The sequence below is a fragment of the Mixophyes fleayi genome, chromosome 6, assembly GCF_038048845.1.
Source record: "Mixophyes fleayi isolate aMixFle1 chromosome 6, aMixFle1.hap1, whole genome shotgun sequence".
Classification (NCBI taxonomy): Eukaryota; Metazoa; Chordata; class Amphibia; order Anura; family Limnodynastidae; genus Mixophyes; species Mixophyes fleayi.
The window spans coordinates 19,401,497-19,418,169 of NC_134407.1; the positions used below are offsets into that span (position 1 = coordinate 19,401,497).

A 16,673-nucleotide genomic window follows, 5' to 3' on the forward strand; every position below is an offset into this window, starting at 1 on the left:
CATCCTGTGAGTGTGACTGGCAGCCATACTTGTCTACCCTTCAGAGAGATTTTTAAAATGAGATAATGATTTTTTGAAGTATAGCTTTGAACAATCAAATACATGCTTAAAAGGTACTTTACTTATTGTTTAAAGGTAAAAAAAATAATCTATGGGGGATTGCTGCTTTGAATTAATATAATCAATAAGTGTAAAATAAAGGGGTTGTTTTTGGAAAAAAATTAAATTTGAGGTCATTGTTTTCTCTTTTATGAGTGAGTAAACCCCTTATTTTCCACCAGACTATACAATTTGTATATCTACCATTGTGCTTATTTTTGCAGGTGAAATTTTCCCTGTATCTGAAGTATCTCCGGGCAGTGGGTTGGGGCTTCACCTCCTGGATATTCGTGAGCTACGTCCTGCAGAACGCTGCCTTTGTTGGACAGAACTATTGGTTGAGTGACTGGACCACAGACGCTAAGACGTATTATAATCGGACCTATCCAACGTCACAGAGAGACATGAGGGTGGGGGTATTTGCAGCGCTGGGGGTGGCACAAGGTAATTTCTATTCTGCTCAACCAATTCCATTATGTTCTAAATTCTATATTCTTTATATATGCCCCATAGTAAGCCTTCAAAAAAGCGCTCACGGTCAAAAATAAATGCAAACTTGAGCGTTGCTGCACGATTTAGTGTTTTTCTTTCGCATGCGCACCACCCATGGTCGTGTGACTGCGTGGACCAATAGAAAGCTTCTAGAAGAGAGAGTGCGGCTCCCTATTGGTCCACGAGGTCATACCCCCATCTGACAGACATATTTGACTTATTTGGTTGGTTAAAAGTGTTAACCAGCCAAACATGTCTGTCCTATAGGGGTGTGACTCTGCAGGTCCAGAGTTATCCCAAACTAAAGCTTGCAGGTGGAGTGCTTGATGGCCATTTGTACTCTAAGATGACTGTTGAAAGCCATTGTGAGCTGGAGGGCCAATAGGAATCGACAAGATTCCTATTGGTTCACGTGGTGGAACACCACTAGCCAATAGAACACAGCCTTGGCTGACAAAAGACAGATAGACAAATAAATATTGACGCACTGTTGGCTGCTTAGAGCATCTGCTGCTATTTCTTTCAACTTGTGGGCTTTTTTCTTGGCCCCCAGACAGCACCCCCTGTAGACTGGTTCAGGGGGCAAATGGCCTTACTAGCCCTCCCCTTCAGTCAGCTAAGGGGAAGAAGCAGCTCAGTCATACTGTAATGTTTACAAATAAGTGCTCTATTAAAATACAGGTTCCTGTATAAGAACATTGAATAAATCTTTTCAATAGATTCATCTGCTCTGGGGGTGGGGGTCCTGAAAACAGCACAATTCGGATAGCGGAGGACTGGAGCTGGACATACATGGAAGAATATGTCTGTGTCCTGCTATTCAACCCCTTATAGCACCATGCTCTGACCATTGCTAGTAATAAATTGGTAATTTATTTATTTTCTAGGCATCTTCGTGTTTCTTGGCGCATTCCTGGTAGCTGCCGGTACAGTCCGCGCTGCAAGGCTGCTTCACACGCAACTCCTTCGCAATATCCTACACACTCCGATGCACTTCTTCGACACCACCCCAACTGGGCGCATTGTCAATCGGTTTGCCAAGGTTAGTTCACGTTACCTGTATCAATATTTCAAAAACAATGTATACTACAATTTAGGCATTGTATATTGCAAGCCTTGTTTGGGATCCCGATCAAAGTCTTTCTAGTTAGGTTTATTACAAAAGGCATCCATGGCAAAAGGTGGTCCAGGTATTAGGAGGAATATTACACCCCATACTACAGATTATACCGATTGTACAGGTCATCTTGGAGTTCTTTGACCTGTCGATTTACCTTGTGCCTTTTTAGGTCCTGAAACTCCACAATGACTATTAATTTCTTTATTAATTATACATGTGAGTAAATTATTCCCTATACATTTAATGCACTAAGAGGTCATTTGAACGATAATAGAAAAGAAACAGTTGGACACAGCTGAGAATTGGACTACACCCTGTAGGCGGATAGGTTATTCACAAAAAAGTTATTTTTTTCGATCCAGAAACATATAGTAAGCTAGACCAGCAGTGCCCAATCCGTGGGCTGTTACTCCAGTCCTATAATATGTTTTTGGGGTCATCATTAGGAACATTCGCTTTTGGGTTCTCAAAACAATGAAACCCTCACACATGGGAAGCCAGCAAAAAAAGTGATCTGGTTTGCAAAACCCACAGTCAGTGACCAGAACAGAGTGTATGAGTGAGACACATAGCGCCCCCTATGCTTTGTTCGTTAAAGTGCAGGTTAGGGCTTTGTTTGAGTTTGAATAGTTCTGTAACGTGCCACACTGTGCTTCCAGGACATCTTCACCGTGGATGAGACCATCCCCATGTCGTTCCGCAGCTGGATCGGATGCATATTGGGGGTGATCAGCACCCTTGTTTTGATCTGCATAGCGACTCCCATCTTTGCTGCCGTCATTGTACCACTGGCCATTTTCTATTATTTTGTTCAGGTAAGCATTGTATGTCTTTCTTAATACTGAACCCACAGGTGTGAAACTAAAGACACAACCAGTGTACCCACCATGCACTGGTACCCACCAGTGTACCCACTATGCACTGGTACCCACCAGAGTACCCACCATGCACTTGTACCCACCAGGGTACCCACCGTGCACTGGTACCCACCATGCAATGGTACCCACCAGTGTACCCACCATGCACTGGTACCCACTATGCACTGGTACCCACCAGGGTACCCACCATGCAATGGTACCCACCAGTGTACCCACCATGCACTGGTACCCACCAGAGTACCCACTATGCACTGGTACCCACCAGGGTACCCACCATGCACTGGTACCCACCATGCAATGGTACCCACCAGTGTACCCACCATGCACTGGTACCCACCAGTGTACCCACTATGCACTGGTACCCACCAGGGTACCCACCATGCAATGGTACCCACCAGTGTACCCACCATGCACTGGTACCCACCAGTGTACCCACTATGCACTGGTACCCACCAGTGTACCCATCATGCACTGGTACCCACCAGGGTACCCACCGTGCACTGGTACCCACCATGCATTGGGGAACTAGGCGAGGTACACCCCTGATCTTTAGCTCTTAGCCCCTTATCCTCTTAACATTCAGGGTGTGAGCCGTCTGAAAGAACATATTTATCCATGATAAGCAGACCTGGCCGGCCCTGATGTATTTATCAGACTCGGCCTCTCCCTGGCACTTATCACAGGAGCTTTTATCACCTTCAGACACTACATTATATTACACAGTTCATTTAATTTCAGATATCTTGGTATTGACATTGTCAGTAATAGTGATCAATAATCTGATTTCCTTTCCTGCTCTGTTCACAACAGCAGTATTTGGGTCTCTCTTCCTCCCATTTGTTCAAAATATTTTTTTTACACAAATTTTTGTATTTTCTTTGTAATATTTCCACTATGGATCCCATATGTTTGTTTAACCGCATAGTTACTGTAATATTATGGCTTAATTAGGGCACCTAGTTTCAGCGTAGCCATTCTCTAGCATCCTAGCTTCCTCCAGGCATCTCTCTTATATCACTAGCTTCGGGACTCGCCTACAGGAGATGCCTTGATGTTGGCAGCTGAGCTTATCCCAATATAGCTATATTGGGCCTGATTCATTAAGGAAAGTTAAGCAAAAGAAAGTAAGGCAAAACCATGTTGCATTTGGGTGGGGGGGGGGAATTTAAAATGCGGGGACAGATTTATTGCCGTATAAGGCATGTCCTAGATCAACTTTACATTTCAGTGTACAAATTAAGGTATCAAGTATTTGTGTGCTACATGAAAAGACAGCCAGTATTTATCTTATATGCAAAATAATAACCTAATTTGTCCCCCTGCATTGCAACATGGTTTTGTCCAGAAGACTTGAAAACTTACTCAATTTTTTGCTTAACTTTCCTTAATAAATCAAGCCCATTGTGCACAAAATTCTCCTTCATGTATATGCTGACACATAGTGATTTATATATTGTTTGATTGTGAGTGCCGGACAACAACTTTCGTCTGTTTGCACAATTGGTCTCATTTGTCCTTGGCCGCCATCTCAAATGATTTTATTCACTTGTACACATAAGAGCTCCTTCTTCTCTCTCTGCCTGAACTTGTTATGGTTCTCTGGTTGTTCCCACCTTCCCTAAATTTCATGACGTCTGCCACAATTCTTGGTGCAATGGATGAGTTTAGTAATGACACATGTGCACCCCTAGAACTAATACATCCATACAGTCCATGCTTAGAGCCTGGGTGAGACCTCCCTGGTTGTATTACTGAATCCTATATAATCCAGCTAAGGCACACATCATTTGGTCAGTTTCGCAAACAGGCCCCTCTTACCCAGATGTCACGTCTAGAGTTCCTTCTAGGACAGAAGAACTTACCTAAAGATCTCTCTCAAATGTGCCAACTACTTATTATAAACTGATAAATCCCAGAAGTGAATGAGGGGCAGAAGCATGAGGTCCTAGAAGGTATTTTATCTACAAGGGATATCTCCATAGCAAGGGTGAAACTATGTGTAGTGACAGTGCAGGAGGTGCGGTCGCTACAGGGCCTGGAAGTGAGAAGGGCCTGGTAATGCTGGGTCACCCCCTCTCCAAAGCCCCCCATATCACCCCCTCTCAGAAGACCCCCCACATCATCCCCTCTCCGGATGCCCCCCATATCACCCCCTCTTCGAGGCCCTCCATATCACCCCCTCTCCGGGGGCCCCTCATGTCACCCCCTCTCTGAGGCCCACCAGGTCACCCCCTCTCTGAAAGCCCCTCACGTCACCCCCTCTCCAAGGCCCTCCATATAACCCCCCCTCTCTGAGGGCCCCTCATGTCACCCCCTCTTTAAGGCCCCCTATATCACCCCCTCTTTAAGGCCCCCTATATCACCCCCTCTCTGAGGCCCACCAGGTCACCCCCTCTCTGAAGGCCCCTCAGCTGCTGCCTCCCTGCTTCCACTGTGTGTAGGTGACTAGATACAAGGCTGTCTATAGACTTATTTCCATTGACTTGTCATGTCGTCTATGGATGGCCATCAGAGAATAAGTGAAACGATTCTGTAAACATCTCAAATAACGGTTATTCCATATGGTTGTGTCTAGAGGTTTTACGTCAACACCTCACGACAGCTTAGACGTCTGGATTCAGTCACAAGGTCGCCCATCTATTCCCATTTCGGAGAGACCGTCTCCGGCCTGTCGGTCATCCGCGCTTATGGACACCAACAGAGATTCCTCCAACACAATGAAGATACTATTGACATCAATCAGAAAAGTGTTTACTCCTGGATTGTCTCCAACAGGTAATAAACCCACAACATACAATACATTGTGGTATCTATTGATGTTACAGATGTGGGGCTGAGATTTATCTTGAAGAACATTAGAAATAAATTTATGCTGTTGTCTACAGGTGGTTGGCTGTTCGCCTTGAATTCGTAGGGAACCTCACCGTGTTCTTTGCTGCGCTCTTTGCGGTGTTGGCCCGTAACACTGTGGACAGTGGGATCGTTGGCCTATCTATTTCCTCAGCACTTAATGTGAGTCTCAAATCCTTATCTTCTCCTTATCTGTTTAGAATGTAGAACATTCCGTATGGAACCTTGTGGTTCTGTGTAGATTGGGCAATGGGCAGTTATGTCAACCTCTGTCAACTTATTCCAGTTAGTGCAGGTGACACGTATATAATGTATTGTAGTCAAGCCGAAAATATATCTACAGGACATGGTATATTTAATTACATTTATCCAATAGTAAAAAAATAGCAAAAAAAAAATCTGATCTGCATACTAGAGTTAGAGTTGCTCTTAGGTTTTCCAACGTGACCCAGTGCAAATATACACAAACCAATGTTAAATACATATGCCCGTAATTAAATTTGTAAGATGCTCTTTGGCATTTCATACAAATGTTAATGAGTACTTGCACAATATGGGCCTTATTCATTAAGGAAAGTAAGGACAAAACCATGTTATAATGTAAGGGGTGCAAATTAGTGTAATATTTTGCACATAAGTTACATACTGGCTGTTTTGTCACGTAAACACACAAATACTTGATAGCTTTATTTGTACACTGAAATTTAAAGTTGGTCTAGGAAATGCCCTACCCCAAGTATAAATCGGCCATCACATTTTAAATTTACCTCCTCCTCCAATGCAACATGGTATTGCCAAGGTGCAAAGTTGCTCCCTTTTTTTTTGCTGTACTTTCCTTAATGAATCAGGCCCAATATGCACAGACACAAAATATACACCTACAAAACACACAAATCAGATGTAACGTTAAACTTAAATACGTGCCTCGGTCAGGGGGGTCATTGTTAACTCGCATCTCCACGTCCTTACTGCATGTGGGTGTGACCACTTCTGCACAATGCAACAAATCTTACGTAACATGCAGATACACTCGCTGCCAACACTACTTCACTCACCAAATAGTCATTGGCATCAAGCCATTGATCGATGCCTCGCAGCCTGCAGTCGCAGGGTCCTTTGTTGTCCTTGACGAAGGGATAAAGGGGGTAATCTGTAAAAGTGGAGAAATCTGAAAATACTCTTACAAATGTGTTTGATGCAATGACTATATACTTCTACATCATATTCCATTCAAAAGTCTTTATTTAGGATGTAAAAATGATCTTTTTGTTTAGTCCTTAAAATGTTTTCTCTTTAGTTCTTTAGGAACATACTACACTTTAATATGAAACTGTGACGATATCTGAAAAAAAAACTAACTAACTCCATAACTTGCATTCTATGAACGTTATGATTAATTGTGGTGGTAACTAGTTCACAACACATTTTACGTCATAGCATAATAAAAGGCAAAGAAAGGTTATAAATAACATTATGGAGTACAAAGATGGACAATAATCCTCAGGACAAGTTAAAGCAAAATGTCCTTTTACCCCATATTATAGAAAATCTCCCTTTCTACAGTGTTACAGTCACAATGAAGATGTGCAGATCAGGATTTGTTGGGTGATTAAATATATAGAAATTTGGTTGGGCTGCAATATCTGTTGTTGTACCCAATCTATTTAACATAAGGTAACTAGTTGTTTGGATTAAAAAAAATCATACTCATGTATAGAAATGGGTAGAAAGGAAAACTATACAACACATACCGAATATGACATCTAAAATTGCTAGTGGATTATATGAAAATACCAACAAATACCAGGATGTTTCCTTTGAATGAGTTACAAAAGTCCACTGTAATCTTTCTAGATAACTCAGACCTTGAACTGGCTGGTGCGGATGACATCTGAGTTGGAGACCAATATTGTTGCTGTTGAGCGTGTAGACGAGTATATCACAGTGGAGAATGAGGTAAGTCCCAAAACAGGTATAAAAGGGGGGTTCGAAATTCTGACAACTGTAATTTGTTGCCTTATATGCTCTCCTGCCCTTTTAACTAGATACTCCTTGTTTTTCACCAGAGCCTAAATGTCATACAGGCAAAGTGTGTTTGTGTTGCCCTTGGATATATCTTAGAACTGCTCTGTGAACACAATTGTATCCAATATACAGAGCACAGCTGACTTGTGTAGGATCCAAGGGCAATAATACACTGCTTAGTGATTTAAAGACTTTTTAAGGAAAACACAGACAGAAATTTACAATAAAGAAATGTATTTAGTACAGAAGGGCTATAAAATAAAGTTGTCTGTGTTTAATGTGATAAAGTTTATTGATCACACAGATACGATAGCGATATGTGTGGATTATCAGATCTATATCCATTTTTAGATTTGAAACCAACTACATTAATAAGATTGTCATTGTACCTGAATGTAGGGTTCAAATAATACAAACCCATTTCTTTCAATAACTCTGATTTGTACAAGACTAATCAAGAGCCAGGGTCTGATTGGTTATTATGAATGTGCTATATGAACCCTACTACAATAAAACCTGTATAAGTCCTGTTGTATAAATTCAATGCTTTTTACCCCGATTCCTTATCAGGCACCATGGGTGATGGAGAAGCGCCCCCCACAGGATTGGCCAGATAAAGGTGTTGTGCAGTTTGTGGACTACAAGGTCCGTTACCGTCCTGAATTAGAGCTTGTACTGCATGGGATTTCCTGCACTGTGCAGAGCATGGAGAAGGTACACACTCATTTACACTTCATTGTACCAATAAACGATGATGGTGATCATGATGATGATGATCGTGATAATGGTGGTGATCATTATGGTAATGGTTATAGTGGTGATCGCGATGATGATGGTGGTGGTGGTGATGATTATGGTGATTGTGGGGATGGTGATAGTGATGATGGTGATAGTGATGATGATGATTGTAATGATGGTGATAGTGGTGATCGCGATGATGATGGTGGTGGTGGTGGTGATGATGGTGATTGTGATGATGGTGATAGTGATGATGGTGATAGTGATGATGGTGATAGTGATGATGATGGTGATAGTGATGATGATGGTGATAGAGATGATAGTGATGATGGTGATTGTGATGATAGTGATGATGGTGATTGTGATGATAGTGATGATGGTGATAGTGGTGATGGTGACAGTGATGATGGTGATTGTGATGATAGTGATGATGGTGATAATGATGATGGTGATAGTGATGATGGTGATAGTGATGGTGGTGATTGTGATGATGGTGGTGATTGTGATGATGGTGGTGAAAGTGATGATAGTGGTGAAAGTGATGATGATGATTGTGATAGTGGTGAAAGTGATGACAGTGATGATAGTGGTGATAGTGATGAAAGTGATGATAGTGGTAAAAGTGATGATAGTGGTGAAAGTGATGATGATTGTGATAGTGGTGAAAGTGATGATAGTGGTGAAAGTGATGATGATGATTGTGAAAGTGATGATAGTGGTGATAGTGATGATGATGATGATGATAGTGGTGATAGTGATGAAAGTGATGATAGTGGTAAAAGTGATGATAGTGGTGATAGTGATGATAGTGATGATGGTGATAGTGATGATGGTGATTGTGATGATGGTGATGGTGATGATGGTGATTGTGATGATGGTGATGATAGTGATGATTGCTGCTAGTGATGATGGTGATGCTGATGATGATGGTGATAGTGATGATGGTGATAGTGGTGATGGTGATGAAGGTGATGGTGATGGTGATGATGGTGATGTCAAGGGGACATATTGATAACATGTTTCTTTAATGAAAACAAGGCAGTGATGTTCCCATGTAACGCTACGGATCTGCCTCCTCCAGGTGGGAATAGTTGGAAGAACAGGAGCTGGAAAATCCTCCCTTACTAACTGCCTCTTCCGGATCATTGAATCGGCCGATGGAAAGATCGTCATTGATGGGCTGGATATTTCCACTATCGGCCTCCATGACTTGCGCAAAAAACTGACTATTATTCCACAGGTAAATCTTTAACTGAGAAAACCTCCCTCTAAAAGTGGATTAGTAGGTGAGGTTCTTACACTAAGCTGTGGGACAGACATGTAGATCGTGTACAATACGCTGTGTGCAGACATGTAGATCGTGTACAATAAGCTGTGTGCAGACATGTAGATCGTGTACAATAAGCTGTGTGCAGACATGTAGAGCATGTACAATACGCTGTGTGCAGACATGTAGAGCGTGTACAATACGCTGTGTGCAGACATGTAGAGCGTGTACAATACGCTGTGTGCAGACATGTAGAGCGTGTACAATATGCTGTGTGCAGACATGTAGATCGTGTACAATAAGCTGTGTGCAGACATGTAGAGCGTGTACAATAAGCTATGTACATACATGTAGTATAGTCTCATATATAGAGTATACAAGTTATGGACTACATATAAATAGTGACCACACTCTTCTGTATATTTGCACGGGGTGGAGAAAGCACATACCCCTGGCATTAAAAACACAAAATGAGAAGTCTATTAGGTCACAGTCATTATCTGCCCTCACGGGTCAGTGTTGAGATGATAACAGTTTGTAGGTTGACGACTAGTCTGGATGTTATTTATATATTTTAGTTTTACTATCTACCTGCACTTATCAAATGTAACACTAGATGGCAGCAGTTACACACTTAAGTAGGATATGGTAACTTGACACAATTGATTTGAACCGCTATCACGTTTGGCCAGATTTCTTGGCAATGTCTTCCTTGTAATATTACATTTCACAGCCTACTTAGCAGCCTGTGGATATCTAATATCGGAGGATTACTTTTCTCACACTGAGCTTTCAAAATGTTGTTAAGTGTTGGAAACTTTTCAATTTATTTTACAACAAATATCCTTTGTTCGGTGAGATGGAAACGGTTACAATACTAACATGATGTATCAGCTGTAATAGCTGCACTATGCAGCCTCCCCCGACAATGGGAGTTTGCTTTACTCCACACAACAGGGAGACACCCGTGACCTCTATTGTATATATTACAAATGCTGACACATCATCTAATCTGCTCTTGGAATGTACAAACAAGAATTACTACAGAAACAGTGTTGTCCACCTTCTGATGACTAATTGTTTTTGTTTATTTGTCCTCCTACAACTTGTACTTATCTTCTTGGCTTCTGTTTGTGCTCTTCAGCTTTGTATTTATATAACCAGGCAAAGCTACATGCAGGGGCGATGGCCCCGTGCTGTGCTCTCCGCAGCTTGTGTCATAGTGACAGATATCACAGCAATGCCCGATGATAGGAGATGATGAAAGGAAAATAGAAATATTAAATTATATATTTAGTGACAGTTGGATATCCCACTAATATATGGAAATCAGTTGAAGGTGGGAAACTCCTTTCTCTAAATTAAAAGTTGCAGGAGCCAAAATTCTTTTGAAACTATTATAATCCCTACTGGATCCGGGACTTCCATCTAATATGAATACAGTACATACAATGGTGAAGGAGATGGAGGAGACATAAGCTCTGTTAGTCAATACTACAAATTAATGTGCCAACAACATAGTAGTCCAGTGGTGCTTGTCAGTGTGCCACTGTTCTGTAACCCACGTGTCAGTGTGCCACTGTTCTGTAACCCACGTGTCAGTGTGCCACTGTTCTGTAACCCACGTGTCAGTGTGCCACTGTTCTGTGACCTCATGTGTCAGAAAAAGAATCTCAGAATTGGAAATAGTTTTGCTTTGCTTTTCTTCAGTAAGACCCTGTCCTTTCTTATTTTAGTTTGCATATTTTTTGCTTTTATTATTTATGAAAAAAGCAAAGACAAAACTGTGGTGTGTCTAGGCCCTAAGACACAACCCAAATTTCCTGCGACGGTCATGACCTGATGGAAGTGGCTCGTACTTGCCTGAAATGGGCATGACATGTGGATGGGCGCACTGCTTAGGTGGATTGTGCCTAGTTTATCCCAATTTTCCGGTCAAGAATGTCTGATCCTTCTTTATTATTGCTTTATCCTTGATGGTTGAAAAAAGTTTTGCCTTTCAGTACCTTATAGATTGACGTAGTTGTTGGGTTACATCCAAGGTCTGGCTGTGCTGGGGGGCAGGGGGGCGTCTTTCCCCGGGTCGGTCCCATAGTGGGCTACTTTGGGCTGGTGACTGGCTCACTTGCATTTGTAATCCCCCGCCCCCCCTGAGCCGAGTCCCACCCTCCAGGCCAGCCAGCCCCTGGTAACGTGTCAGCACAGACTGTAAATAACAGATAGATCGGCTTCTTGTTCACGTCACCTTATCCACTGACTGTTGCTCTTCCCAGGACCCTGTGCTGTTTTCTGGCACATTGAGAATGAACTTGGACCCGTTTGACCAGTACGCCGACGAGGAAGTCTGGAAAGCTCTGGAGCTCTCTCACCTCAAACCATATATAGAGGGGCTGCAGGAAAAACTTTTCTACGAAGTAAGCGAAGGAGGAGAGAACCTAAGGTAGGAGAGCGCTGCAGGTGTTCAGATATCATAGGTTAAATCTAAAGCCACGGGTTACAGAATTGGTTTTCGGGTCTGGTCATACCCATACTGGACCGCATTAGACAGACTAGGCCAGTGTTGGCTAACCTGTGACACTCCAGGGGTTGTGAAACTACAAGTCTCAGCATGCTTTGCCAATATATAGCAGCTTATTGCTGGAAGGGTATTGGCAAAGCATACTGAGACTTGTAGTTTCACAACACCTGGAGTGTCACAGGTTAGCCAACACTGGACTAGGCTAAGCAGACAGACCACAAGGGGGCAGCAGATAATTGCACACACAGACATCTGCCAATCACCGCAGTAGGGATAACTAGATATCCTGCACTAAGTTGATGACCAATATTGATAAACACAGATCAATGGTTCTGAAATCTCTGAGTTCATCAGTCTTTCTAATTGTCTAGGTCCTAATAAAATACAGTTGATATAAGAAATAACTCAATTTTGATATTGGCTACACCTCTACAAAACATAGTATTATACATAGTATTCAGGAGTATCACTGTATATTAGCCAGAGTGGTTTACAGGGTGGTACAATTAATTTTTTGAACTCCTTCTAAATGGTTACATTTATATCATTTATATCATATTCTGCAGCAATTCCTCTCACTTAAACAACTCTTCACTGATCAGACTTCCACCAGTAGATCACATTTGACGCTATATAAACACAAATCTGAGAATCTTGATCAAACATTTAAAAGTCAATCAGAGGGATGTTCCCCCTATATATATATAGTAAGTGCCAGAGAATGGTGTTATCATAGAACTGTGCAGACAGACTGATCCATTGTCTATAATGCTGTATAATTTATGTATCGTCCTATAGTGCAAATGATGCAAAAGTGCAATTATATTAAATATTAGCAAAATAAATACAAGCAACGGGCGATATGTTTGGTATTTCACTACACAGTACAAACAACTCACAGTAATCAGATTTGTGTATCCGATTCCCGACAAGAACTACAGTCCCCATCTGTATACGTAATGTCCACTTCACCCCCTAAGTGCTTTCCTGTTGTATTGTTTATATCCACTTTTATACAGTAGCTTTATGTCCACAACAATTCCTGCTACAGCCCACTGGTGGCGTAATCTATACAGTTTCTATAGTCACCCACAATAAGTAGGTCCCACATTGCTCCACTTGGTCTATATAGCACTGTATAATGTCTGGTGCTCCGATTGGACTGGGCGACCAAGTAGCCGCTCATATCAGATTGCAATCACCATACTAGGCTGTCTCTTGTAGTCTAGTTCAGTGTTGGGTAACCTATGACACTCCAGATGTTGTGAAACTACAAGTCCCAGCATACCCTTTCAGGAATAAGCTGCTATAATATTGGCAAAGCATGCTGGGACTTGTAGTTTCACAACACCTGGAGTGCCACAGGTTAGCCAACACTAGTCTAGTTGCTAGAGGCTCCATATGGCTCTGTGCGTGCTCAACAAAACCATCAGTGAGCAGCACAAAGGCAAAACATGTAGGACATATACTATATAAGGATACAGTGTACATGGGGTGCCTCTATCCCAATCACAAGTCACCGTTGCTGCTCTCCAGTCTGCAGTCTAAAGGCTTCTGTCACTACTGTAGTCTATGGCAGTCTATGGTTTGATTGTATAAAGGAACAGCCTCCCTCCAATATCTGCAAATCCTGTCCTCTTCTGCAGCGTCGGTCAGCGGCAGCTGGTGTGTCTGGCTCGGGCTCTACTTCGGAAATCCAAGATCCTGATTCTGGATGAAGCCACGGCCGCCGTGGACCTGGAAACGGATAATTTAATCCAGAGGACAATCCGCAGTGAGTTTGCAGACTGCACGGTGCTGACCATTGCACATCGTCTGCACACCATCATGGACAGCAACAAGTAAGAGAGCTGCCCCTCATTACCCGTTAATACGCCACACAATCACATGGGTACATGAAGATGTCCCCCGTCCTCTAGCGGTATTATGTTGCTTTACTACTATTTATTCAAAAGCAGCATCATACATAATCTGGGAGATTCAGTTCAGCCGGAACATCCAGAGACACATTGTGTCCATGTTATAGCAGGAATCTCCGCTCATTCCTTCTTGCACTCCACAGAGGTGTGCAGAAAAAGAAGCAGGGATTCCTACCGTAACTGCAGGCAATGCACGCAGTCGGAGAGCGCTGTTATGTCCACGCTGGCAATTGAATCTCCCCCTGTCGAATCTAAAACCATATTGTTCACCTGTAAGTGTCAGTTTATCAGTTGTAAGCTCATCAGCTGGAGAGAATTAAATACACTGCATGGTTTGGGTGTACAATTAGCTCTGCTTTATTAGTTACAAGTCCCTATCTATATAGCAAAAATCACGTATTACAGAAAACTACAAAAGGTTTTAACCACTCATGCTCCCTTTACACAGATGTTGCTACATTCTCTCATTATCACACAGGAATACTCCCCAGGGGGGAGTTGGCTTATCTCCTGTGCTGCCATATTTAAGGCCATGAGCACAGTCTTCTGCAAACAATGAATAACTCCTACAAACTAGCTGTATCTAATCTGTCTTTAAGCTATAAGAGAACAAAATGGCTATAAGGCAACAAGATGGCGTCAGCTTAGCAAAATCACATTTATCACATCATACATAATGCAGTACCCCCTGCCATTTAACATGAATTTTATTTTTTGTCTTACTTCTAGTACATAAGGCAATAAAAATAATGTTTAAAGGACCTGGTGACCGGTCCACTTTAAAACCAGAAACAAATAAGGTTAAAATCTAACAACACAGCTGCAGCAATTATCTGGATCTCCATTTATACAGACATAACAATAACCGACTTGTCTTTCAGGGTAATGGTGTTGGAGGCAGGCAAAATCGTGGAATACGGTCACCCCGAACGTCTCTTGAAGAACACGGGACACTTTGCCTCTATGGCCAAGGATGCCGGCATCAACAGCGCCAACAGCACCACGTTGTAAAGACTGAAGGACCATAGCCTGGTGTGGGAAGACCACAAGACGGGCAACCGGAAGCCTCGGCACCGATTACCATGAACCAAAAGGAAACTAAAACGAAGAACAGTCTTGCAGCATTTTAATGTGGAAACAACTGTTTTTCAGCTGACGAGGGAAATGTTCGTTAATCTGGCAGTGAAACGCCAGCTGAGAAAACTCTAAGACATAGTATCTTATCATAGCATCACATTTCCATAAAGGTTTTGGTGCCAATAATACTTCCGTCTTGAGATCTAGGACACATAATAGAACTGTTATTTTGACTTTATCGCGGGATGATCGTAGAGTGCTCTACCCCAAGTTCAACCAGGTGAAGATGGTCGTTGCGCTCGTCTGAGGATATGTTGTGAAAAGTAATCATAAATCTCTAAAGGAACCTTAGAAGTAGAACCACAAGTCCCAGCATAACCTACTAGGATTCCCTAAGCTTGCTCTAAAGAAAGGTTAGCATTGCTATTCAATATCTGATTTGGCCAAAACCATTGGACTGCCATGTGTTTATAACAGTCCTTATATGAGGAACTTATGGTGGTTTCCTGTATATAAATACACTCATATAAAACGAATGTCCTTACCCACGATAGCATTGTTGTTTACACAGTAATTCATCAGAAGCCCCTGTACGAGATCACTGCCCAGATTGTTTTGGAATTTAAATGGTTAACGTGAATCATCAAGCAAAATTCATGGTGAATACTCAATTCTATAGTTTGTACCTTTGCAAAAACATCTGGGTGTTCCAATTTAAAAATAACTCTGGACATTTGCCATATGTAGATATTGACACCTTTTCTGAAACACAAACCAGAAATCCCCCCCCCCCCCACACATACAAAACAATCGCCGTACTACGTCTGTCTAATCTGGACTCAAAGCTTTTCCATCCAGTGACAGTGGTGATATTTATAGTCAAATCTTGGTATGATACCAGAGTATTATCATTCATAATTACTTGCTAACAGTTAACCCCTTTGCATTGCCATATCAGGTAGTGTCACCAGCCCGGATGACTGCCTCATTGACAATACATCGCAGTTTCTGCCTGCTGAAGCAAATCATTGCATCCTACCTATAATAACCAATTTGTCTTGTTTCTACATTATTAATTTTATTTTGTCCTTGTCCAATGACAAGAAGCATTGTAACTGAGGCATAAAAACTATGTACAGTTATATTTAATTGCTGTATGCATGCAATATGTACTTAATGTATACAGTTAAAGCACTTTTTTATTATTTGGTGTGTTCTTTGTAATTTTTTTGTCTTGTCACTTGTCTGTTTTATAAAAATACACATCTGGAAATATAATTACATTAGTAATTAATTTATAATTATATTATAAATATAATTATAATTACATTTTGTTCAGTCCACAAAACAGAAAATAAGACCCCCCCCCCCCTCCCCAGGGTGTGTTCATAAAAGGGAAAGGTCATTTTTATGGGGACTAAGACAGCAAAAATTAAGGGGGTTAAATTTAAAAACCGCAATTATGATGCAAAATTCTAATGTATGTGGTGTTTACATAGTTGGTCATCGAATAATGCTTAATACATGTATTGTATAGTGCACAGAACATACAAGTGTAAGTGGTAGTTTGTATGAGGGATAAGAAAGCCGCCATTTTAAACTGCTGCCTCAGGTTACAAGATGGCTGCCCCTGACATGCTCCACTGTTATAGAAACTTATTCCCACGTATCCTTTACATTTGGACTCATC

The 16,673-nt window shown here is 41.8% G+C and overlaps 1 protein-coding gene across 1 annotated transcript in view; it reads left to right on the plus strand.

Moving 5' to 3' along the window:
- ABCC2 (ATP binding cassette subfamily C member 2) overlaps nt 1-16,188 on the plus strand; it is a 45,591-nt gene extending 29,403 nt beyond the window's left edge. Inside the window, exons 22-32 of the mRNA XM_075215964.1 lie at nt 324-543; nt 1,479-1,633; nt 2,371-2,526; nt 5,165-5,364; nt 5,475-5,601; nt 7,294-7,395; nt 8,035-8,178; nt 9,284-9,442; nt 11,743-11,909; nt 13,634-13,828; nt 14,788-16,188. Coding sequence (XP_075072065.1) covers nt 324-543; nt 1,479-1,633; nt 2,371-2,526; nt 5,165-5,364; nt 5,475-5,601; nt 7,294-7,395; nt 8,035-8,178; nt 9,284-9,442; nt 11,743-11,909; nt 13,634-13,828; nt 14,788-14,917 — 1,755 coding nt within the window. The 3' untranslated portion in view covers nt 14,918-16,188. The remainder of the gene's footprint in view (nt 1-323; nt 544-1,478; nt 1,634-2,370; nt 2,527-5,164; nt 5,365-5,474; nt 5,602-7,293; nt 7,396-8,034; nt 8,179-9,283; nt 9,443-11,742; nt 11,910-13,633; nt 13,829-14,787) is intronic.
- Nucleotides 16,189-16,673: the final 485 nt, after the last annotated feature.